Raw genomic sequence first — 27,810 nt, forward strand, 5'->3', positions numbered from 1 at the left:
ACAGATATTCCTCTCAGATGTCAGAAAATTGAGAGCTAAATAAAGTGATAAATTAAAACAACCCCTTCTTGGTGCCTAGGACACTATTTCTCTGTTTCTTAATTTTTTTTCCTGTGATTTTATTTTTAGATTTCCATCTATGTCCATTTTAACACTATAGTACAAGTCAAAATAAAAAGATAAAATTTGAAAATATGACTACATAAGATCAAGGGCCTTACAACAGCCTAAGCCAATATGGACTGTCTGCATTTCAGGTTCACTCATAATCCATGTAACTTCTTTGAATTTTCATAGCATATTTGAAGAAAGAATATCAATTATGTATACATAGGCATAAGGAAATCATATTCATTTTGAAAATACCATATTTCACACATTTCAAGAACTATCTCAGTATATGTCAAGGTTAATAGAGTGAAAGTAATTTATGAATATTCCTAATTTTCTGACAATGTCCAAAAATGGATGCACATTTCCAAAGAGGGTCAAGCAGGTTGGAAAATTTCTTGATATACAGGGAATCAAGTAGCAGAGAACCTATTACAGATCTCTAATTTCACTACTTTATTGGTATATTAGTTTTCCATAGATGCTGTAACAAATTCCCACAAACGTAGTGCCTTAAAATGATGCAAATGTATTATGTTACAGTTCTGTACATTAAATGTTCAATGCAGGTCTTACTGGGCTAAATCAACTGTTAGCAAGGCTACCTTCCTTTCTGGAGGCTCTGGGGAAGAATGCATTTCCTTGTCTTTTCCAGGATCTAGAGGCTGCTCACATCCCTTGGTTCATGGTCCCCCTCTTCCAACTTCAATAAGCAATCTGCAGTTGAGTCTTTCTCATATTGAATCCTTCTCTGCTTCCCTCTTTCACTTTTAAGGACCATGTGATTACATTGTGCCCCAGATAATACAGGATAATCTTGTCTCTAGAACCTTAATTTTTTCCAGCTATAAAATTCCTTTTGCCACATAAGGTAACATACTCACAGATTCAACCCTGTATCCAACCCTGTTAGGTTGTGGACTTCTTTTGGCAGAGGAGGGAGGGAATAGGCAGGCATTATTACCATTTTGTATGCAACATTATAGAAAAGACAGATAGTACTCATTACAACACACCATCAAAGCAGAAACACCCTCCCAGAAATCCGTATCTGTAACAATAAATAGTTAAAATGTACAGTTTCCATCTGCATTTGTTTTAAGGTAGTTCTAATATAAGGCTTAAAAAAACAAACACAGCAAAGATATGCTTTGAATTTAATGAAAGCTACTTAGTAACCTAAAAGCTCAAATCAAATCTATTTTAGCACAAGGAGCTTTACCTTACTCATCTCCCTAAGTGTGCTCATGATTCAAGTTTAAGGAAGAACAGCTTTGCTATACAAATAATCTATAAGATGAAGAAACAAGAAAATCTAAGAATTCACATAATATATTTAACATTTCTGAATTTTCCAGAATATATTTCAAAATACACACACACACACACACACACACACACACACACAGTCTTTCACCTCAATATTTTGGAAGAGGAAAAATATAAACTTTAAATATTTAAACTCCCCACTCAATCAATACTGGTCTGTTGCCAACTGAATATATCACTGGAAATATTGAAAATCTTTATCTCTAAAATTAGGTTCATCCAATAGAAGTATTATAAATTTTAGGCCCATTACACAAGAGGTGAAAGAGGGAGGGCTCAGAGATATTTACAGTTAACTAAAGAATAATGAATCATAACTTTCCATTGCCCATTTACTGACTAAAGACATGAATGTTGATTTGGCATTCAATCTCAGTTGACATCTGCACAGATCTGTGTATCAGCATCCCTAGGTATATCATTAATTTAATTCTGGTCCTAGGAATATTTAGTCGATGTAGTTTAATTTCAATCCCTGTTGACCTAGGCTGGATTTCAATTCATAACAGAAAACATATGAGAAGCAAAATTACTGTAATGAAATATCTATAAGCAAAAGAAAATAAGAATAAAACATATTTCTTAAAAAATTATGATTTGACTCTAATAGTAGGCATAATTTTTAAAAAACTATTCTTTCTCAATTGGTTGTTAAAAACAATTATAGCCTGGGTGCAGTGGCTCACGCCTGTAATTCCAGCGCTTTGGGAGGCCGAGGCGGGCGGATTGCGAGGTCAGGCGTTCGAAACCAGCCTGGCCAATACGGTGAAACTCCTTCTCTACTAATAATACAAAAATTAGTCAGGCGTGGTCTCGCATGCCTGTAGTCCCATCTACTTGGGAGGCTGAGGCAGGAGAATTGCTTGAACCCAGGCGGCGGAGATTACAGTCAGCCAAGATCACGCCACCACACTCTAGCCTGGGCAACAGAGCAAGACTCTGTCTGAAAAAAAAAAAAATTATAAAGAAATAAGAAAATAAAAGAAAAGGTAACTTCATGTTAAACAACTGATAAATTTCAATAATGTTTTCAATTTATCAATGAAAATAATTGTTATTTTAATTATCTCTAATGATCTACACCACTGAACTTTTGAACAAGCTGGTCACAATGTAAAAATAAGATGCTAAGGCCAGGTGCACTGATTCATGCCTGTAATCCCAATAACTTGGGAAAACAAGGTCTAGGATTATTTAAGGCCAGGAGTTTGAGACTAGCCTGGGTAACATAGCAAGACCTCATCTCTATAAAAAATTAAAAAATAAAAACATTAGCCAAGCATGGTAGCATCCACCTGTCATCCCAGCTACTCAGAAGTCTGAGATGGTAGGATAGATTGAGCTCAAGAGGTCAAGGCCACAGCAAGCCAAGATGGTGCCACTGCACTACAGCCTGGGTGACAGACCGAGACCCCATTTCAAGCAATCAATCAGATGCTAAATCCAATTTTTAAAAATTAACCAGAGCACAAATAAATAAATGATATTACATTTAGAAATCATCGCCTAAGTTACTTCAGCATGTTTCAATATTACACTCCAATATGGAATAGAAAAAATGGCTTCTCCCTATTTTTGGACTAAAGGACACATCTATGAGTATGATGATTGTAAATTATTTCTTCAATAAGACAAACCTGAAAAACTGTGCGAAATGATTTGCAGAATAAGTAACAGACAACTGAGTGACTGGGTGACTAGAAAAATAAACCAATATATAAATAATATATAAGCACAACATAAAGTATACAATCCTAAGTCTAAACTACGTGTTAGAAAAGATGTCTACAGTTCGACAGTCCCTCCATCATTTCTGTCCCACAAATAAATTATAAGAAATTACCCTCTGTTAACAGCAATTGGCCACCAGCTGTAGACGTAGCATAGAAATTCAGAGGATGAGCAGGGAAAAGCAGCTTAAAAGCTGAAAAATCAGCTTAAAAGTTTCTCAGAACACTGAGAATGATGAAACCAAAAGAATAAACCATTAAAAGATTGATAACACCATTGAAAAATCTAAAATCTATCAAATTACATTAAAATTAGATTTTTAGATAGAAAAAATCTAAGTCATACAGTTGTCTCCTCCCTTATCCACAGTTTCAATTTGGTTTCAATCACTGCCTGTCAACTGCAGCCCGAAAAGAGGAAAGTACAGTACAATAAGACATCTAGCGACAGAGAGAGAGAGATCACATTCACATGACTTTTATTATACTATACTGTTATAATTGTCCTATTTTATTAATTACTGTTAATGTTTTATTTCTAATTTATAAATTAAGTTTTATCATGGGTATGTATGTATAGGAAAAAGTAGTGCATATAGGGATTATGTAGGGATTGGTACTATCTGCAGTTTCAGGCATACACTAGGGTGCCTAAGTCCCCACACATAAGGGGAGTCTACTGCATCTCTTTATGGAGTAAAATAACTCATGCTCACAGCCATGTATACGGCCAGAATAATTAGTGTATAGTGTGCTAGATTTGTCACTAAGGTGGCTCCAATGCTTTGGATATCCATCATATAAGTTTTATGCTTCGGAAGCAGGTTGCCAAAAATACAGATTTGGCAATCTGGCTTAAACCACTCCTAAGACATTACCAACACAGGTCATGCCAAAGTTTTACATTGCAAATCCAGTGGCTACTTCTCATCCCTTCTCTCCTTTTCTCCAAATACTCATCCTTCCTTTGAGCACATACAAGGGATAGGGAGATAATATATCTTTCCTCTACTGCCTACTTCTAGGCTACGTATATGTTCATCCTTTCTTTGAGCTTATATAAGGCAAAGATCAATTAGACCCAATTACAGATGCTGAGAAACTAACCATCAAAATAAGAAAACCACTACAAAAATTATTGTGATAAGTGAATCTGCCAAATATACTAGCATATTCAAAACACTAAAAGGATCTTAAAACAAGAAATCCGTAACTCTTTTGCCCTTTTTCTGTCCAAGATTCACTTCTCTACCTTTACTTTTTTTTATTTTATTTATTTCGTGTGTGTGTGTGTGTGTGTGTGTGATGGAGTCTTGCTCTATCCCCCAGGTTGGAGTGCAGTGGTACGATCTCGGCTCACTGCAAGCTCCGCCTCCCGGATTCACGCCATTCTTCTGCCTCAGCCTCCCAAGTAGCTGGGACTACAGGTGCCCACCACCACGCCCAGCTAATTTTTTTTTTTTTTTTTTGTATTTTTAGTAGAGACGGGGTTTCACCATGTTAGCCAGCATGGTCTCCATCTCCTGACCTCGTGATCCACCTGCCTTGGCCTCCCAAAGTGCTGGGATTACAGGCGTGAGCTACCGCGTCCAGCCTCTACCTTTACTTTGGACCTCATCCACTGGTATCTTCTGGGATCCTGCTATACCAGTTAAACTTCCACCTGTTCAACCTCTCCCATTAACAGCCCCCTCCACTGAACATATATAATCAGGCTCAAGCTTTTCTATAATTAGTAGTACATAAAGAATCATACTCTAAAAGTTATAGTCATTCTACTCTTAAAGACTGAGACTTTTTTAGACGCACACACAGTTTTAATATTCTTTTTTTTATATATATATTTAGGTATTTTGAATTTTTTTCACGTGTTATATTAGAGAGTAAACTCATAGTACACAATGGGGCTAGAATTTAATACTAACAATGTTATTGTGTCCCTAAATGAATGAGGAAGCTCTTAGAGAATACTGTCATGAAATGAATAAAATATAAATTATTTAAATATTGCTACCATAAAATGTAATACATAACTGAAATATTAGAAAAGACAAATACTGTTATCTAATTCCAAAGTGTCATAAACAATATGGAAACCACTCTAATTAAATTACTTAATCAACCTCTGCCAAATATTTGCTGATTTTTATTTTGGTTAAGCAGAGTTATTTAATAAGTATCCAATAAATTTCAAAGCAGGGAAAAATAAATAAATTTGGGCCAATGGCAAGATATCATCTCTTTCTAAATCTAAACTTTGGGGAAAAACTATGCTTTCTTTCACAACAGTGATTTTTTTTCACTAAATGTTAATATTATGGCTCCCCTATTAACTTTGCTCCTTTAATGTTTTCATTAATTCTCTTATTCATTCAGTTGTGCAATATTTTACATGTCTACTGTGCACCAGGTTCTTTTTAGGCACTGAGATACAGCATTCAGCAAAACATTAAAAAATCACTGCCTTCATAGAAACTCTATGCTGGGTGATATATATAAGAAAACACATTTCTCAATTGTGTGCCCGTCAGAAATTCATTGAGGCAAGAAATAAAGTATCTTTGGGCCAGGACAGGCCACACCCACAGCCATTAGTAGGGTGAAACTTCAAACTAGTGAAATGTATACACACACACACACCCCGCCGCACACACAGAGAGATTCGTATCTGTATCTGTACACAGATATAGATAGATAGACATACAGACCGATAGAAATGATGTATATTTCTTTCACTGTCTACTTTTGGCTAAGACACAGGTGTTAAGCAAAAATAATCTGGGCATTCATTCTCTGCTGCAAAGGCATTATTTTCTGAAGAGCTGGAAGACCATTTTCTTTCTTCTTCATCCTCTTACCTGTAGTACTTTCCTTTTTATAACTATTCAGAAAAGATAACTCCCTAACAAAGAAACTTTGACAATGGCTTATTTCACCCTTAGATGTGCATTCTAACAAATGACACATGACAGCAAGGGACAGATTCAGGAAGATTTGGTACAGTACATGCTGCTGGGAATGACTATTTTCTATACATTGTACTTACAGCATGAGGGCAGTGAGGAATTGGTGAAGATCCCACCTAATAAAACAAAGCCAAAAGAGTATAGCACCTACCCTAAACCGGAAATAGTAAATCAAATTTCATCTGTAAAGTAAAGGAATTTCAGGCCATGTCAATTTCTGATTATTCCAAGAAAGAAAGCTATGTACACATAATAGCCAAAACCACAACCACCCAGTGCCTGGAAAGCAAAATCAGTCACCTGTTTAAAAAAGAGGCACTATTTCAGTTTCAGGAAAAAATAAGAAAATCGCGTTCTATATTTGTTCATATTCACTAGCATTTTGTACACTAAGAATACTACTATACTGCAGAAATGCCTCTCCTTCTGAAAACTTTTGAAAAATTCCTTTCAATTTCCACATAAATTTTAAGTTTTAGTAAACCTGATAGTTGCAACATATTCTTATATTATACCTAAACCCTCCCAGCTGAAGTTTACAGCTCTTTACTCTTGTCTTTGTTACCTCTTATAATTGAAGAATCTCTCAGTGAATAATTACTAAACTTCTAAGAGGTTCCTGATGTTAATTAACCCCTTAATAAATTTTCTCTCCTACAGGAATCTCCAAATTCCAAATTTCCAGACTTACAGGCCCAGAATACCCCAAAAGTGTATGACAACTCAGATCTATGAATATAGCAGCAATCAGTAGTGGAAACTCCTTGTCCCAGGGCCTCAGCTAACCTGGCAGATGTCACTTACTATGACATTAAATCGAACTAAAAATATTAACTCTGAGATGGCATTAATTCTAGCAAATAGAAAATTTATCTGTCACATTTCACTTATAGATAGGTTAACTTTGTTCTAGTTAATAGATAAGTTTCTAAGACGGTAAAGAGAATCATCTATAAATTTGTATTAACAATTAACTTTGATGTGTCAGAAATATCTAAACTTAATCACTGCTGCCTTTTACCTTCTCTACGTGTGCCACTGTAAAAAAAAAAAAAAATGTTTAAATCACCATGCAGATAAATTCTGCAGAAAATCTCTCTTCCTCTCTTCCTTATGGAAATCCTGCTTTGTTTTTAAGATCCAAATAAAGTGATATGCCCTACAAAAATGTCCCCACAGGGACCTCAGCAGAAGTAATCAAAACTCTTTTTACCAAGAGCATGTTGCTTATAGTTCTAGTAATTAACTTGTTTATAAGTCCTCAACTTTAACAGTATTTGCTTGATAGCAGACTAAAGTGTTCATTACGTCCAAATCCACCAGGCAGTACGATTAAAATATCTCTTGTGACAAAAGTTTGAGCCTTCATAATCCTTTTTTTTTTCTTACAGTTTTGATTTTAAGAATTAGGTAAAAATGCATGCCCTCTTTTCTCCCAGCAAATCAACTACTTCCTGACTTTCCTCTTACAATGGCAAAACCATTGAGACCTTCGAATCTCCCATGAGTCCTCTCTCTTCCTCACCTTGGGCTGGTCCTCCACAGCGTCTTTTGCATCTGTTGTCTGTTTTCCAATTCCACAACCCAGGTCCTTCTTCAGTCCCTCTTTTCCTTTTATAGAGAACATATCAATAGGCCTCTAACTGGACACATTGCCATAACCAATGCTAATAATTCAATAACAGAGTTCCAAAATATGTGAAGCCAAACTCTCCTTCCCTTACTCTACTGTTTCCACCACTGTGATTACAACCTTCTAATATATTATATAATGTACCTATTTGTAATATTTATGTCTCCACCCAATAAAACATAAGCTAAATAAGGGTAGGGGGTTTGTTTTGTCTTTGTTTTTGTTTTTGTTTTCTGCTTTATTCACTGATATATCCTCTGTACCTAGAATAGTGCATACTTGAAAATGGGCACAAAATATGTATTGAATGAACTAAGGGGTATTTTGCTGAAGTAAATGTAAACTTCAGCATTTTACTAAGACAGAAGCAGTATGTCTTATCAATTAATTCCTGCACACAGCCAGTGAATGCAGGTATCATATACACAGGAGGAAAGCTGTGGCTGAAGAGTTTTCTCTTCTAATCCCAGAAGTGAAGAAAGATAAGACGACAAAGACAAGAAAAGGAGATGGGCTTGGAAACAGTTCAAGCTGAATGCAACAGAAGTCGGTTTTTTCCAATCCTAGGATTAGGATTCCATAAATATAAACAAAGAAAAATGAAAGAACAACTAACACACCTCTCTTCTCACGATGTATTTCATCCAGAAGCTGCTCCTGCCTTTCTATCTGTTGGAAGAGACACTGCAGCTCAGATTCCTTGTTTTCAGTCAGATTCCTGAGTTGTTGTCTGCAGAGCATCAGCTGGTGTCGCAGATTTTTCTCTCTGTTTTCTCTCTCTTTCAGTTCCTCACAGAGCCACTGAAGTTTAGTCTAAAAAATGACATTTATATCTAATGGTTAAAGAAACCCAGAAAAGAGTAGCATTTCAAAACATGAGGAAAAAAATAAGTAACATCACGATAATTTGAACAAACACAGATAATTAACTAGCAAATTTTTGCAAAATTTTTAAATACCCATGTTTAATTTGCATAATGGTCTATATCAATTAAAAGCTGGTTCAGAAATTAAGCCATGACATTCGTAGATTTTTATAAAATCCCTTTAGAAAGACAAAGTTTGGCCTATCAAACTTACAATAATATGATAGGTAAACCTCTGATTTGATATATAGGGCAGCCTAGTATTGGAATTTAAAAAACAAATACAGCCCAGAATAAAACTACAGATTTTTTATAAAAGAAGTATTCCTTCAGAGAATTTTTTAAAAGAGAAAATTCCTAGCATGACTTCTAAAAACGCATATCCCCATTGATCTAGCTAATTAGGTATGAGGAGAGATTTTTTTATTGACTAGAAGATATAGAGTTAATGTTTATGCTTCTAAGACACAAGGAAAGTGAATTCTGGCAACTCTTCTTCACAGATTCTAACCTCACCTATCTTTTTTTCTTTCTCTCCTTTTTTTTTTTTTTTTCCACTCTGTCGCCTGGGATAGAGTGCAGTGGCACGATCTTGGCTCACTGAAGCCTTGACCTCCTGGGCTCAAGCAATCCTCCTGCTCAGCCTCCACAGTAGCTGGGACCACGGGTGCACACCACCATGTCTGGCTAACTGTTTTTTGTATTTTTTGTAGAGTTGGGGTTTCACCATGTTGCCCAGGCTGGCCTCAAATTCCTGAGCTCAAGAAATTCACCTGTCTCAGCTTCCCAAAGTGCTGGAATTACTGGCGAGTGACCACACCCAGCTCTCACCTATCTTCAGTATTTAGATATTTAAAACAAGAATAGGAAAAGAAATATTTCTTTCACCTTCAATACAGCAGGATTTCAGTCAAGTCTCAGGGCCTTCCTAAGTCAGGCTACCCTCCAATTCCTAGTTATATGTGAAATGTATTGTCCGTAGGAAATCAAGCTTTTGAAGATAAAACCTGTATCATGATTATTAATATAAACTCTTATCAAAAACAAAAGGGGGCCATCCATCATAACAGTTCCTCTTCTGGAATGATGATATATCGAAATCTGTAGAAATGGTCCCCAGTGAAATACCCGTAAGTGCTAAAAATAATTTTTAAAAAATTAACGTTTCTAAATGTTGTCCTCTGACCATACAGCAAATGAAGAAACATTTATTCAAGAAACTCTAGTTAACCTCATTAAAGTGGCACTTGAGGCATAACTGACTCCTTCCTTCTACCCTCAGTGTGACAAAAGCTCCACTCCTCATTCCAGAAAAACACTGCCAAGAAAACAGGGTTTTCTCCTTCTCCAGTTCACAGTCAACGTACATGATAGCATACTAGATGGGCAGATCACCAGGATTTTTCAGCCTTGCAGCTCTGATTTGCATAGGCTAAATTCCTGGCCAAGTGCAGCAAGATGTTGAGAATCCCTTGCTCCCCCAATGTCCCACTGATAGGATGGTTACTCTCCCCAAGCACAGCAGGCTGAGAATACTGGGGTCCCAATTGCCATTTCCCCGGGCCACTTATAATGAATATGCCTGATGAATACAGATTTTTTTTTGAAATCCTCGAGAAAATACTAGCAAACAGAACCCAGCAAGCCATAAAATGAACATCATGATTAATATGGTTTGGCTCTGTGTCTCCACCCAACTCTCATGTCGAATTATAATTTCCAATGTTGGGGGAGGGACCCAGTGGGAGGTGACTGGATCAAGCAGGCAGTTTCCCCCTTGCTGTCCTTATGATAGTGAGTTCTCGAGAGATCTGGTTGTTTAAAGGTGTGTAGACTTCATCCTTTGCCCTCTCTTTCTTTCCGCCATGTGAAGACAAGACATGCTTGCTTCCCTTTCACCCTTCCACCATGATTGTAAGTTTCCTGAGGCCTCCTCAACCAAGCATCCTGCACAGCCTGTAGAACTGTGCGTCAATTAAACCTCTTTTCTTCATAAATTACTCAGCCTTGGATAGTTCTTTATAGCAGAGTGAGAATAAACTAATACAATGATCAAGTGGAAGTTATCCCATGAATGCAAAGTTTAAGAGATATTAATGTAATACACCATATTAATAGAATTAGGGACAAATGATATCTTATATGATTATATCAAAAGATACAGAAAAAGCATATAATAAAGTTAAACATTTCTTCATTAAAAAGACACTCAAAAAACTACAAATAGAAGAGAACCTCCTTAATATGATTTTTAAAATATCTATGGAAAACCCACAACTATTATCATACTTAATAGTAAAAGTCTGAATGCTTTCACACTAAGACCAGAAACAAGAAAAGGATAACAGCTCTCACCACTTTCATCTAACATTGTATTAGAGGGTTTTGAAAAGGCAATTATACAAAAAATAAAGAGAAATTAAAAATATCCAGATTGAAAAGGAAGAAGTGAACATATCTGTATTTGCAGGTAACAGGCTTATATGCAGGAAAATCCTAGTAATTACATTTAAAAAATCTATTAGAACTAATAAAAGAGTCCAGCATATTGCAATACATAAAATCAGTACAAAAATTAATTATATTTCTATATATTAATATTTGCAATGAGCAATCCAAAAATAACATTAAGATAATCATATTTGCAATAGTATCAAAAATGAAGTATTTAGTGATAAACATAAAACTGCAAAACTTATATCTAAAAACTACAAAATGCTTTTTAAAAAACTGAAGACTAAGTGGGAAGATATCCTAGATACATGGATTGAAAGAGAATATTATTAAGATAGCAATACATCCTGCCCAATGTACAGATTTAACGGGATCCCTTTCAGAATCCCATCTGGCTTCTTTAAAGAAATTGATGAGTTGATCCTATGTTTCATATGGGAATTCAAGGCAAATTTCCAAAATAGCCAAAAACAAAAGATATTGGAAAAGAAGAATATAATTGGAGGATTCATACTTATCCATTCCAAAGCTTACTACAAAGCTACAGTAATCAAGATGGTGTGGTATTGGCATAAGGACAGATATATAGACTGAAGGAACAGAAGTGAAAGTCTAAAAATAAACCCTTACATAAATGTCAATTGATTTTCAACAAAAGAGACAAAACAATTTAATGGAGAAAAGAATAGTCTCACCAACAAATGGTGCTAGGACAACTAAATATACAAACACAAAAGAATTCATTTATATCCCCTACTTCACACCATATACAAAAACTAACCCCAAAAGGATCACAGACCTAAATGTTAAGAGCTGAAACTATAAGATTATTAAAAGAAAACACAGGTATAAATCGTTGTGACCTTGGCTTGGCAATAATTTCCTAGGTATAACACCAAAAGCAGAAACCATCAAAGAAAAAAAGCTGATAAATTGAACTTTGAAATTAAAATTCTGCACTTCAAAGGCCACCACCAACAAAGAGAAGAGACAACCTGCTAAGTGGGAGAAAATATTTGCAACTCAATGTCTAATGAGGGAATTATATGTCAGATTCATAAAGAAGTCAATAATAAAAAGACAAATGATGCCGTTAATGAAACGTACAGAGGATGTAAATAGATATTTCTCCAACGAAGATATACAAACAGCCAATAAGCACATGAAAAGATGCTGAACATCATTAGCCATCAGGAAAATGTAAATCAAAACCACAATGAGACTCTACTTCACACCCAGCAGGGTAGCTAATATCAAAAAGACAGATAATAACAATTGTTTGCGTAGATGTGGAGAAACTGGAACTCTGACATACTGCCGGTGGGAATGCACAGCAGTGCAATCGCTTTAGAAAATAATCTGACAGTTACTCTATGGGTTAAACATAGAGGTACCATACAACCCAGCAGTTCTACTCCCAGGTAAAACTCCAAGAGAAATGAAAAACAAATGTCCATGCAAAAACTCAGACAGAAATTACTCATAGCAGCATTATAACAACAGCCAAAAAATTGAAACAATCCAAATTTCCATCAAATGATAGACAGATTTTAAAAATGGAGTATATCCAAACGATGAAATATTATTTGGCAATAAAAAACTGAGGTCATGATACACACTAAAATGGATATATCATAATATGGATGAAACTCAAAAACATTCTGTTAAATGAAATAAGTCAATCACAAAAGACCACATATTATATGATTATATTTATGGCCGAGGGCAATGGCTCACACCTGTAATCCCAGCACTTTGCGAGGCCGAAGCGGGCAGATTATGAGGTCAGGAGTTCGAGACCAGCCTGACCAACATAGTGAAACCCCGTCTCTACTGAAAACACAAAAACTATCCAGGCGTGGTGACATATGCCTATAATTCCAGCTACTCAGGAGGCTGAGGCAGGAGAATTGCTTGAACCCAGGAGGCGGAGGTTGCAGTGAGCCAAAATTGCGCCACTGCACTCCAGCTTAGGCAACAGAGCAAGATTCTATCTCAAAAAAAAAAAAAAAAAACATATATATATTATATTTATTTAAAATGTCCTGAATAGACAAATCTACAGAGACAGAAAGATTAGTGGCAGACTAGAACTGGTGGTTGGATTTATAGGTGATGGCTAAGGTGTCCTGATTTTCTACTTGAGGTGATAAAAGTGTTCTCAAATTAAATGTGGTGATGACTGCACAATTCTGTAAATACACTAAAAAGCATTAAATGGTGCATTCTAAATGGATGAATGGTATGATATACGAATTATAGCTCAATTAAGGTGTTATTTACACACACACACAAAAGAAGGGTAGAGAGTAAGTCAAGACAGAAAAACAAAGCTAAAATTATACATCTATGGATAAATGAGACCTGGCTTTAGTACATGCTATGGAATCTATAGGCCTCTGTCTTGTCTGGATGTCACTGGCTAAATGTAGGAAGTCTGAAAATTAAATTGGGCTGTGCACTTCCAATTATGATTGCAGAAATTTAACAAAGCCTACTTCACTTCTCAATACTCCCTTTGAAACATCCATGCGAACACAGAACAATAAAAAGCTTCCATAGGACAGAAAACCAGGAAACAGGGTCAACTCTTTGTCAGATAAAATAAGAACTTTCTATTATAATTTTCTGCTGAAGCACTAATGGAGAATACAGGAAAAATATGAGACGGTATACCAACATCCTCCTATGACAATCAAGGCAGCAAATTGGGCTATTCTTTAGAAAGTGTTTTCTACACAGAGTATGAAACACATGCTGAAGGCTGGAAATCAAGAGTTTGTTATAATACTCCAAGCAAGTGAAAATACAAAGGGAAGAACCAAAGTGTACATTTTTGAGATGTGGTAGTTCCTCACATGTTATGGTTAAAGTAGAGAGAGAAATCAGTAATGGTCAAGACATATAACCCATAATACCCATGTTTCTAACTTACAAAACTGTGAGTCAGGCTTTAGGTGTAACCCTGTGTACTCTCAGCTGAGGTGGGCACAAAGAGACACACCTTCTCCTTGATGAAAGGAGAGGGAAGAGTACAAGAAACTTTGTCTTGCAACATGGGTACCAACTCAAGCCACAGTAAAATAAAGCACAAAGTAGACTCCTAAAGTTCCTGACTCCAGGCCCTATCTCCTAGGGAGCATTTCTAAACTCTGCCTAGGCCAGAAAGAAACGTGTCGCCCAGAAGAGAAACACACAAGCCTGGCTGGCTTCACCATCTGCTGACGAGAGAGCCCTTGGATCTTGAATAAACATCAGAAGTAGTCAGACAACAGTCACCATAAGCCTTGGGAGAGACTCAGTACTGTGCTGGCTTCAGATCTGTCCCAGCATAGTCCCAGCGGTTGTGGACACAGAGGCGCTTGTTTCAAACCTCCTCGAGCTCCAGCCAGTTCAGCACTGAGAGAAACACTGCGTTTGTTTTGAGGGAAAGTAGGGAAGAGAAAAAAAGACTCTACCTGGTAACCCAAGCACTTTGGAGAACAGTACGGAGGTTCCTCAAAAAACTAAAACTAGAGCTACCATACAATCCAGCAATCCCATTGCTAGGTATATACCCCAAAGAAAGGAAATCAGGATAGCAATGTCTGCGCTCCCACATTTGTTGTGGCACTAATCACAATGGCCAAGATTTGGATGCAACCTAACTGTCCATCAGCAGACAAATGGATAAAGAAAATGTGGAAATGTGGTGCATATACACAACGGAGTACTATTCAGCCATACAAAAGAGTGAAATCCTGTCATTTGCAACAACATTTATGGAACTTGAGACACTGTGTGAAGTGAGATAAGCCAGGCAAAGAAAGACAAACTTCACATGTCTCAGTCATTTCTGGGAACTAAAGATTAAAACAATTGAACTCATTGAGATACAAAGTAGAATAATGATGGTTACTAGAGACTGGTAAGGGTAGTGGGAAAGGGAGGCAGTGCATATAGTTAAATGGGTATATATAGAATAAGTAATATCTAGTATTTGATAGCACAACAGGGTGATTACAGTGACCAATAATTTATCATGCATTTTTAAATAATTAAAAGAATAGAATTGGAATATTTGAAACGCATAAGAAACAAGTGCTTAAGGTGATAGATATTCCTTTTATAATGATGTGATCATTATACGTTCCATGCCTATAACAAAATATCAACTTTTAGCAGATAACAAATTAAACAACTTTGGCAAACAAAAGAAATATATAAGCACAGGATAAAATTTAAAATAGATAAACCTGAAGGAATATATTTTTAAAAATGGCAACATGAACATGGACTGATAAAAGATACGACGTTTACAGTTGACCACAGACTCCACAGGAGTGAAAAAGAAGACAGTTTTTCAACCTACTATCAATAGAAAGAGCACCTGTTCTAGGAACAAGTCACTATTAGACAATATAGTAGGCTTTAATCTGGTTGGTATGCACCATAGATGGCAAATGTGAGTAGTTACAAGCACAAGGTAGAAAACATCAATAAAAGAAGTGGTTAGAAAATACGGAAATGTGTCTGTTTCTCTTAAATCTACTTTAAGAAAATTAACAGAGCAAGCATAATGATAAAATGCAACACTTTTCCCCCATGCTGGAAATGAATAAAGAATGGAGGGGACTATGTCAAACCATAGTGTAGTTGCCCCTGCTAATGTGGTCAGGTCCATGGTTTTTCTCATTTCCAACTGTTTTCTGCCCATATACGAATGAAACTCTACTTTTTTATCAGATCTTCTGATGTTTCCCATACAAAACTTCCATATTGTATTTATGCAATTGTCTGCTTTTTCAAATGTTTGCTGCCAATTCAATTTTTAATAACCCATGTGGTCCAAACAAAATAGGTCCCAGCACAATCCTCCAGTAATCTCTTCTAACCCAGTGATTTAATCGCAAATTTAAAAAATCACTTCACATTTCCTTTTCTCCAATGCTTTTCCACCTATTCCATCCTAGTCTTTCACCTTTGTGTAATTACTAACTATGGTCATTGCTACTGCAAGAGATGGTAATAGAGAAACAATAAATCTGTTTTGTCCTAACAATAATACTAATGGTTCTGGGGAAAAAACAAAACAATAACAACAACAACAACAAAATCCCTAACAAGGTATTAGTCAGATTTGATATGTGTTATGGATTGAATTCTGTCCCCTCCGACTTCATATGTTGAAGTTCTCACCCCAAGTGTGACTGTATTTGGAGATGGGGCCTTTAGGGAGATAACTAAGGTTAAATGAGGTCTTAAGAGTGGACTCTATCTGATAGGAATCCTGTCCTTACAAGAAGAAGAGATAGCAGAACTCCCTTTCTCTTCCAGCCTCACAGAAGAAAGGTCACATAAGCACACAAAGAGAAGGTGGCCATCTACGAGCCAGGAAGAGAGGTCTCGCCAGAAACCAAACCTGGCACCTTGATCTTGAACTTACAGCCTCCAGAACTGTGAGAAAATAAATTACTGTTTAAGTCACTCATTGTGTGGTATTTCACTATGGCAGCCTGAACAGATTAAAATAATATGACCTACGGCTTCAGTCTATTCTTATGAAGCCTTTATTCCATTGTCAAACAAAATTAAAAATAAACTATAGTTAGGAATTTTTTATGAATTGCATCTGTATGCAGAATATATTATTAATCCTGCAAAATAAAATATCAACCTATGGAAATGTAATCAATCTATAATCAATTATGAGAATCTGCATTTGTTGGATAAATACCCAACATCTTCATTAAGTATCTTGAGGAAGCAGCTTGGAACACTATATAGAAATAACTTTAACAATTCCCAATAATAATTAGCTGACAAGGCTATTAATCACAGAGTAAAAGCCATTCTATTAACCACTCACCGGAGTATTTTACAGATCACATAATGGAATCATTTATTTAACTACATCAACAAGTATTGCTAAATAAACCAACATAGAGAATGAATTTGTAAATACGTCTTTTTTTTTTTTTTTTTTTTTCTTTTTTGAGATGGAGTCTCGCTCTGCCGCCCAGGCTGGAGTGCAATGGCACAATCTAGGCTCACTATAACCTTTGCCTCCCGGGTTCAAGCAATTCTCCTGCCTCAGCATCCCAAGTAGCTGGGTCTACAGGCTCCGGCTACCACACCTAGCTAATTTTTGTATTTTTAGTAGAGATGGTGGTTTCACCATGTTGGTCAGGCTGGTCTCGAACTCCCAACCTCAGATCATCTGCCCACCTCAGCCTCGCAAAGTGCTGGGATTACAGGTATGAGCCACCGCACCCAGGTAATGGCATTTTTTTATCCTTCATAGTTTAGTTGATAGCTTCTGATTAGGTGAGAATACTCATAAGTATCTAGTAAAACTACCAAGATGATCTTTTTAATCTATGAGACTCTTCTACTGAGTCCTAGGGTAATAATATACTAAAGCCACTAAGAAATGACTCAAAGCTAAAAATCAAGGACCACAGAAAATGTAAATTAAAAGATTATAGCTTATAAAGGTAACAAAAATATTCGGAACCAGAATTTTGCTCCTTTAATTACTATGCTTCTTTTCCCAAACCTCTAGAAACAATTTTGAAAGAAAACGTTTGTATAAGAACCAGAGATAAAGAGGATGGCAATTTTTTAGAACGTGGTCAGCCACCTAAACAAGAATTAAATTAGAAATGCAAGAGTCAAAAACAAGTCAACCTAAAAATATGTAATTTTTTTCAGTAATACTTTCTTCACCTTTTAACTAAGTTATAAATATAATCAAGAAAAAAGCAAAATAATCTCCACAGCAGTACATATACTTTTGCTCAATTAACTGAGTATATTCCACGTAAGTAATCTAAAGAGTATTTCCAACAAATCAGTCAAGATACTGAGTGTAACATTTTCCATTCTATATCAGAAGGATAAACTTTTAGATATTTATCCACATCTATCAACAAGAATTAAGTATACTGGGCCTAATACTTCTCAGACAATGTTTTAAAAAATCCACATCAATAAAAAGACAATATCTGTAAATGTAAGGTTTATATTCAAGTGTGGATTACACAACCAAGGGAGAGAAATGATGGAACAGAGTTCTGAGGCTGGAAGTCTAAGCCCTTCTCAGTAACTAATTAGCTTTATGGCCTTAGGTAAAATTAAAAACATCTTGGGCCTCAGTTTCTTCAGTCTACAAAATGAGGCAGTCAAATTACATGATCTTTAAAGCTACATCAGTTAAACAGTGTGGAAAAGCAAATGCTTGTCAATGCCTAGAATACACTATACTATAAAAAGTGTAACTCTTTGGCGTGATATCAAACAAAACAATATAAAAAAATCTTCTCCCTAAATTTGGAAGTGTATTTCTTACCCATCTAATCCCGAGTTTATAGCTATGATCAAATAACACCAGTACTGAGGAATTAATATATTCACTGAAATCTCATGTGCTTGTTATTTATTTTTCTACAATATTTAAGTTGAGGAAGTGCCTCAACTGGGAAAATGTAGCATGCCCAATATAATTACTCTTTTAAAAAATATTTATTGAACATTTAGCCAGGCATTGTGATAAGTGTTAAAGATGTAATAAGGAACAGGATAAGCACAGATCTTCCCTAGTAACATTTACAGACTAAAGAAACAGAAGCAAATGGGGAATTTCAGTACAATGGGGCAAAGGCCAAGAAGAAAAAGTATAGCTTTACACCATCAAAAAAGTATATAAATTCACCTTTTTGTTTCTTAAGGGGATAAATACTGGATCCAGGAATTAAATGTGTTCTTATATGAACACCAATGCACTCAGGATCCTGCCTGATGTGGAAGCACAGCTAATACCAGCTTTTCTTTATTCTCTGTCACAAAACAATAATGTAACACGTGAACACAACAGTGATTCTCTCTAGTAGGTGAGTCCATCCTGAGAGTGTTGGCCTGCGCTAGATATGACACGTTGTCCCTCCCGTCTCCATGTGAATATCTTTAGTACTTCTCACTTCTTGCCATGATGTGAACAAAAACTGTAATCTGTGTCTTTGTCCTTGCTTCTCTTGGGGCCTTCTTGTCCAAATAGAAATTTCTGACTATCAGTCTCTCTGGTGGAAACTCTTTTAATACTGCCACAAATTTGCCTGTCGGAGACTGCATGATCATTTATTCAGATACTAACCCCTGACTGGAGTCTTCTACTTTGGCTAGAAAATCCTGGAGATTTCTTTCTCTATCACCCTAGAATATAACATCTCTCATCACTGTCAACAAAATCACTCCAGTCTGTCCTTTCCTCTGAATGTCTGAACAATTTTCTTAATTCAGACTCTCACTCTAAGCTTCTTAACTGGTCTCACTACCTCAAATCTTACCAACTCTAATCTACCTTTCACCTCACTACCAAAATATAAATATAAGCAATGTTACTCTCCTGTTCAAAACTCCTTTGTGATTCTCCATGCAACGTAGATCTGAATCCAGGATCCTCAGAATGGCAAATAATGCTCTACTGGATGAACCTAATCCTAATCCCTCTGGAGCCCCATCCCCTGCCATTCTCCATGTCATATGTTCATATTTTACTATTGCCAAATCATTTGAGCTTTCTTTGCATTCATCAAATTGCTTCTGTTCTGTGCCTTTCCTAGAACTTTGTTCTTTGCATGGTTGCTCCTTGCTCTTTACCTGGATGGTTTCAATATTCATCTGGGACATCAGCCTCCATGGTAGCTTCTACATACTTCTATTACTGCTCTTACTTATAAGATTGAAATTATCTTTATATATGTCTGTCTTTTCTAAAGACCAGGACAACGTCTTGGTTTTTTTCTGAGATGAAGTCTCGCTCTGTCGCCCAGGCCAGAGTGCAGTGGCGCGATCTTGGCTCACTGCAATCTCTGCCTCCCAGGTTTAAGCAATTCACCTGCCTCAGCCTCCCGAGTAGCTGGGACCGCAGACGCATGCCACCATGGCCAGCTAATTTTTTGTATTTTTAGTAGAGACAGGGGTTTCCCGTGTAAGCTAGGATGGTCTCAATCTCCTGACCTTGTGATCCCCTCACGTTGGCCTCCCAAAGTGCTGGAATTACAGGCACGAGTCACTGTGCCTTGTTCATTTTTTTAAGTCCACAGCATGTAACAGCCTCTGAGACATAGTAGTTTCTCAGTAAATTCCATTAAGCTGAAGAAAACATGGCCTTACCATACCTTGTTAGAACTTATAACAAAAACATACCCCTAATCTATGGAAACTGCTTACCTGGCATTCCTTAATGACCATGTGATGGTTAATACTGAGTGCCAAATTGATTAGACTGAAGGATACAAAGTATTGAGCCTGGGTGTGTCTGTGAGGGTGTTGCCAAAGGAGATTAACATTTGAGTGGATGGGCTGGGAAAGGCAGACCCACCCTAATCTGAGTGGGCACAATCTAATCAGCTACCCGCACGGCTGAAATATAAGCAGGTAGAAAAATATGAAGAGAGAGACTGGTCGAGCCTCCCAGCCTACATTTTTCTCCCGTGCTGGATGCTTCCTGCCCTTGAACACTGGACTCCAAGTTTTTCAGTTTTGTAACTTGGACTGGCTGTCCTTGCTCCTCAGCCTGCAGATGGCCTATTGTGGGACCTTGTGATCGTGTGAGTAAATGCTTAATAAACTCCCCTTTATAAAGAGATCTATTCCATTAGTTCCGTCCCTCTAGAGAACCCTGACTAATACAGACCATCTCAACCCTCTTCCTTCCTGTAATTTCTTATTATTACCATTCATTAGCTATTTTACCTGTAAGTATAGTCCAACTCTCAATTGGACTTCATATTTTTATTATGCCACCAGTGCCAACAAAGCAACTGTGATGCAAACCCCACCCAATCCTTGTTTTCTAGAATTAATACTAACAGAACAAATTCACTTGGCAGATTTATGAAAACAATTACTGAATGCCCTCAGAGGTCCTTCTAATACTGCAAGACGTCAGAATGGACTGTCTGAAGAGCAATTCTGCTTTCCATATAGTATTTTGTCCTCTGACTTAGATCTTATCTTCAATACTTATAGAGCTGTCCAGTCATAGTTCATGGGAATTACAGTATTGTAGCCCATCAATAACCTAAGCCATCTTTCTAGTAAATAGATTCAATTCCCCTTTAGTCAGTTGGTCAGTGTGGTATTTTTTATCACAACCCGTTTACACTGTAGAAGCAACTGTTGTCTCATGCAGTAGTAGAACTGGTCTGATTAGAAGTTCAATCCCATTAAATGATAAGGGAAAACTGCTCACTAGCTCCCAAATTAAAGAGCTATGATTAAGAGTCATCTCTGACTCTCATAATTTAACTGAACTACAGCAGTGAAAGCTTTCTGTTCAGAAATGATAAAGACTTTAACTTGAAAGAAAATTCTAAGTACATTGCTCTTGTTGTCAGAATTGTGAAGTTGAGAAAAAGAAAAATAAGAAATGCAATATTAATGCACAACAGAAGTTTCTGGCCAAAACATTCTGAGGCAGCAAAACAGTCTAAATTCCCTAATGCAAGTGGCATAAATACAAATTTGTATTTGTTTCTATCAAAAATGGCTAGAAATGCACAAGTTCATTGTTAAAGTTCAACGTTCAATCACTATACTTTCATTTTCCTGTTAAGAATGCTTTGTTTTAGGAGGCTTCTCTAAAGCATAGTTGACCTTCAAAGGTAAACCTTATCTTTCCATCACCTCCCACCCATGTCTTACTCACCAATCTCAGGGCATTATCTGTGGTTACTCAAATATTCTCACCTTCATGTCATTGTTCTATCCATAACTAACTAACTTGAGAACTACATATTTTTGTTTTTTTGTTTTTTTTCTTTTGCTGTGGTACATCTTTTTTTTTTTTTTTTTTTTTTAATTTATTTATTATTATTAAACTTCAAGTTGTAGGGTACATGTGCACAACGTGCAGGTTTGCTACATATGTATACTTGTGCCATGTTGGTGTGCTGTACCCATCAACTCGTCATTTACATCAGGTATAACTCCCAATGCAATCCCTCCCCCCTCCCCCCTCCCCATGATAGGCCCCGGTGTGTGATGTTCCCCTTCCCGAGTCCAAGTGATCTCATTGTTCAGTTCCCACCTACGAGTGAGAACATGCGGTGTTTGGTTTTCTGTTCTTGTGATAGTTTGCTAAGAATGATGGTTTCCAGCTGCATCCATGTCCCTACAAAGGACACAAACTCATCCTTTTTTATGGCTGCATAGTATTCCATGGTGTATATGTGCCACATTTTCTTCATCCAATCTGTCACTGATGGACATTTGGGTTGATTCCAAGTCTTTGCTATTGTGAATAGTGCTGCAATAAACATACGTGTGCATGTGTCCTTATAGCAGCATAATTTATAATCCTTTGGGTATATACCCAGTAATGGGATGGCTGGGTCATATGGTACATCTAGTTCTAGATCCTTGAGGAATCGCCATACTGTTTTCCATAATGGTTGAACTAGTTTACACTCCCACCAACAGTGTAAAAGTGTTCCTATTTCTCCACATCCTCTCCAGCACCTGTTGTTTCCTGACTTTTGAATGATCGCCATTCTAACTGGTGTGAGATGGTATCTCATTGTGGTTTTGATTTGCATTTCTCTGATGGCCAGTGATGATGAGCATTTTTTCATGTGTCTGTTGGCTGTATGAATGTCTTCTTTTGAGAAATGTCTGTTCATATCCTTTGCCCACTTTTGGATGGGGTTGTTTGTTTTTTTCTTGTAAATTTGTTTGAGTTCTTTGTAGGTTCTGGATATTAGCCCTTTGTCAGATGAGTAGATTGCAAAAATTTTCTCCCATTCTGTAGGTTGCCTGTTCACTCTGATGGTAGTTTCTTTTGCTGTGCAGAAGCTCTTTAGTTTGATGAGATCCCATTTGTCAATTTTGGCTTTTGCTGCCGTTGCTTTTGGTGTTTTAGACATGAAGTCTTTGCCCATGCCTATGTCCTGAATGGTACTACCTAGGTTTTCCTCTAGGATTTTTATGGTATTAGGTCTAACATTTAAGTCTCTAATCCATCTTGAATTAATTTTCGTATAAGGAGTAAGGAAAGGATCCAGTTTCAGCTTTCTACTTATGGCTAGCCAGTTTTCCCAGCACCATTTATTAAATAGGGAATCCTTTCCCCATTTCTTGTTTCTCTCAGGTTTGTCAAAGATCAGATGGCTGTAGATGTGTGGTATTATTTCTGAGGACTCTGTTCTGTTCCATTGGTCTATATCTCTGTTTTGGTACCAGTACCATGCTGTTTTGGTTACTGTAGCCTTGTAGTATAGTTTGAAGTCAGGTAGCGTGATGCCTCCAGCTTTGTTCTTTTGACTTAGGATTGTCTTGGAGATGCGGGCTCTTTTTTGGTTCCATATGAACTTTAAAGCAGTTTTTTCCAATTCTGTGAAGAAGCTCATTGGTAGCTTGATGGGGATGGCATTGAATCTATAAATTACCTTGGGCAGTATGGCCATTTTCACGATATTGATTCTTCCTATCCATGAGCATGGTATGTTCTTCCATTTGTTTGTGTCCTCTTTGATTTCACTGAGCAGTGGTTTGAGAACTACATATTTTTGTAAGGCCAAGTTTAAATATTGCTTTTTTCCAGAAGCTGTCTATGACACCTTTCTCCCAGGACAAACAACAGAATTAGCTCTTCCTTCTTCTGTGTTCCTTTGTCAAAGTTCACATATGTCTATAATCTGATTCTTAATATTTCAACAGTTTTACTTTCCTTTATTCTCTCATTCTAGGCCTACATATTTAACTTTTAAATGTTAAAATAAGAAACACGGAGATTACCTAAATGGACTGCAGTGGTATCTTCCCCTGCAATTAAGTATTATAGCTTCACGTGTTCAGTTACATGACAAAATAAATGGCTAAACCAAATAGGATGGCTTAAAGATCATAAACATTACAATAACTTTAGGATTCAACGATTAATTACCTTGCTTTCTGCTAACCAGCGATGTGGGTCATAATGTATATCAGGACCAGATGAAAAAACCTACAAAAGAGAAAAGAGTCTATCAGAAATACATTTTTCTCTGACATAAATATACAAACGAAATTCTTCACCACAGCATCCAAAAGTTTAGTCCCCCAATTTAAGGATTTGAAAAGAAAAATGTTTGCCCCAAATACTCAACCAGTTCCAAACCAGCATTCATTTACATGCCTCTTTATGTATGTATTCATTTATTTATGTATTGGCAATAAATATTTTGATGGCAAAGTCAACTATCAAGTGCTATCATTGCTAGGATCTGTGGAGGCTGATTCTACGGAGTTCCATATGGCAAACAGCTTCAATTAAAATCAGGTTACTTCATTTTTATTTCTTTCTTCAGCCTTGTTCTGTATAATGTATTTCAAAGAGGGTTATATGTGATTACATGGAAACAATCCTTTCTCTCATTTATCCTTCTTTAATTTAATACTAAAAAGGCCATTTTATCTTATCAATGATTGTCAATAGACACAAACTCATCGACATGACTTCAAGCAAACATTGCTTTGTATTTCAAAATAATAACAAAATTCTACAATAATAGTTCATCTATACTAGCTGCTTTGACTTCCTTCATGCCAACTCATTTATAAAATCCCTTGCATCTAGTTTTCTCATATTATTAAAGTAAACTGTATTCAAAGTTGGCAATGACTTTATAATTGTAAATACAAAAGTTTTTTCTCAATTTGTACTTTTGTTGAACTCTGTGCTACAAATAATATTTTTGAAGACCTCTTTCTCAAATTTGCCTGTTTAAAAATATCTTATCGCTCTACAAAGAGAAGTCTATTCCTATTCTCAAATACCTCCATACCTCCTGAGCTGTGTGAACACTGCTTCTTTGTCAGGAATATCATTCGTTAACTCATTTAGACAAATGTTGAACGCATACTGAGTGCCTACCGCATACCACATACATGAATACTGTATTCTTATATCCAATTTTCTCTCATCCACCTTTCTATCTAAACCTCACCCAATCTCATATCCTCCCTGCCTTTTCAAGGAAATCATCCCTAATCACTCAAGTTCACAGTATTTTCTTCCTCTTCCAATTCTCTACTACATTGCTGAATATTTGCAAACATCCATTTGTCATTGATTAGAATACACTTTTATTATTTTCTTTTTAATTCATGAATGTCATACATGTCAATTAAATCTTCTGTGGCCTAATAAAAATATTAATGTTTAATATCAAAGTAAAAGATAATTGGATACAGTAAGTACAAATAATGTTCATATTTTATTATTTGCTTTACAGATTTATCTATAGCTTCATGTTTAAGAAGATAGCCTTAACTGCGCGGGGGTGGTGGCTCACACCTGTAATCCCAGCACTTTGGGAGGCCAAGGCTGGTGGATCACCTGAGATCAGGAGCTCGAGATCAGCCTGGCCAACATGGTGAAACCCCGTCTCTACTAAAAATACAAAAATTAGCTGGGCGTGGTGGCACACGCCTGTAATCCCAGCTACTAGGGAGGCTGAGGCAGGAAAATTGCTTGAACCCACGACATGGAGGTTGCAGTGAGCAGAGATCGCGCCATTGCACTCCAGTCTAGGGGGACAAGAGCAAGACTTTGTCTCAAAAAGAAAAAAAAAAAAAGAAAAAAAGAAGAAGAGGAAGATAGCCTTAACCATTTAACAAATGGTGTCAGCACAGTGTCTGGCACACAGAACACAACAAACCACTGTTACTGCATATCAAGATGTCATTATCAATAAATAGGCGTCAAGGTCTATTATGAAAAAAGCACTATAACAGGCATTTGTCATTAAAAACATAAAGAAAGAAAAGCCATATGTGCTTGTGAACATATTACCAAAAAAGGCAATACAAAATAATGATAGGTAACATTAATTGAGTACCTACTAAGTGCAAGATATTTGACCCTATAATATGTACCTTCTATATCTTATCTTATTTTATCTTCTTATAACTGGGGACATGAACTCTTAGAGAGGAAAGCGCTTACACAACTTATCCAAGGTCATATACTAGAAATTTGCAATGACTTCCAATGTGAACCTATTACCTGTCTTGATCCAAAGCCCATCATCATCATGCTCTAAAATTGAATGAACACTCAGACCAAGTGTGATGGAAAGAGAGAGACTAAAATAAGTACAGTGCAGAACTAATCTATTTACTTGAGCTCTTGAATTATCAAAACTGGCCTGTGAGAATGATACATCTTTAATTCAGACACTTTTTAATTGTTTTATAATTGTAGTGTATGTCTGTCCTTCATTGTCAAACACATACATTTAACTAAAGTGGAATAAGTAACAAATAAATAAGTAACAAGTACAGTGACTTGAAAAAGAAAAATGTAACTAAAAATAACATCAACATTCCCAGGACTTTTCTCAAACTCATTTATTACATATCTATGTTCTAATCTATTCCATAGCACTGTTACTCTTTACATACAATGGCTGAAAATCTCATCAGCAATATTTCAGGAATCAATAAATGACTAAATGGAATTATTTCTTTTTTGAAAACATTTTACGTACTTATTCCACACTGTCAGAACCACAAACTATAAAGCAAAGAATAAATTTTATCTTTACCACACCCCTGGGTGGTTTCTTGAGTATGTTTCTTGAGTGCTATGTTCTTGAGCACTCCATTTTTTTCACAAGTTTATAGCAATAAAACAACAGAAGTTACTAATGAAAAGAGGCCCACAATGAAAAAAATGTAGACTCTTAAAAAACTAATAAAATTTCCTTTCTTTTAGATTTATTTTCCACCCAAGACTTGGATTAAATTAGTCTTTCTCTAGGGGAAGAAGTGTAAAACCCATTACCACAGTCACTGCATGTCTGAAAGCCTATAAAAAATTGGATGCTTTTTGGAATATTTTGGAAGGATAATTTGTGACTCATAAAGAAATAAAATATTTAAGCAATCTGCTATCTGCACATCATGTATTTGCCTGCAATTGCCCATAACAAAGTGTGTATATATACACATGTATGTGTGTGCATATATGTGTGTGTGTGTGTATATATACACATATATATATCTTACAACATGATCCAAATGTTTCCATTTTACCTTCCCACATGATTGAAAACAAACCAACTGGTTACAAATATTTAAATACAGAATATATATTGCATTGCTAATATATACTTGAGATAAAAATTAGTATCTTCAAGGCTCCATATTCATTAAATAAACGCAAATATGACAAGTCTTAAATTCAAAAGCAGCATTGGACAGGAAAAAAAATAAATCAGAATTATCAAAAGAGTTAGTTTTCCCCCAAAGCCAATTTTTTCTCATATTAGACTCATAGTCCTTTCAAACTAATACTTGAACTTAAATAAAAACTGTAAATGGGAATACATATTGTAAAATTTCCATCAACTCTACCAAATTCTATTAAATATTTCCATTAAAGACAAATTCTAAAAACGACTTGACTGCAAGAGAATTACAGTTATATTTTCTTTTAAACACAATTTAAGATAGAAGAAAAGGCAGAAAGAGCAAGAAAAAAGAGGAGAACATAGTAGTATGATAAAGGAATGTCATTCTAGAAGAGGAAAAAGACAAATAAATGTCAAAATCAATAGTAGAAACTTCTGAAAAATAAAAATCATTTCAGCATAATATCAAAATGTGAGTGCCATCATATCACCCAATGCAGTAAATAGAGGGGTAAATGATGCTAAACTGTAACGTATTATGGTTACACATATCAAAGCAATGTA

The 27,810-nt window shown here is 36.1% G+C and overlaps 1 protein-coding gene across 10 annotated transcripts in view; it reads right to left on the bottom strand.

Moving 5' to 3' along the window:
• Positions 1-27,810, bottom strand: part of CEP128 (centrosomal protein 128) — a 442,691-nt gene that overhangs the window by 237,743 nt on the left and 177,138 nt on the right. For all 10 annotated transcript variants that reach the window (XM_073011225.1, XM_037984338.2, XM_073011227.1 and 7 more), the window contains 2 exons: positions 24,015-24,074; positions 8,390-8,582 (listed from right to left, as the gene is read on the bottom strand). In XM_073011225.1, coding sequence (XP_072867326.1) covers positions 8,390-8,582; positions 24,015-24,074 — 253 coding nt within the window. The remainder of the gene's footprint in view (positions 1-8,389; positions 8,583-24,014; positions 24,075-27,810) is intronic.

This window comes from Chlorocebus sabaeus, chromosome 24, assembly GCF_047675955.1.
Source record: "Chlorocebus sabaeus isolate Y175 chromosome 24, mChlSab1.0.hap1, whole genome shotgun sequence".
NCBI classification, from domain to species: domain Eukaryota; kingdom Metazoa; phylum Chordata; class Mammalia; order Primates; family Cercopithecidae; genus Chlorocebus; species Chlorocebus sabaeus.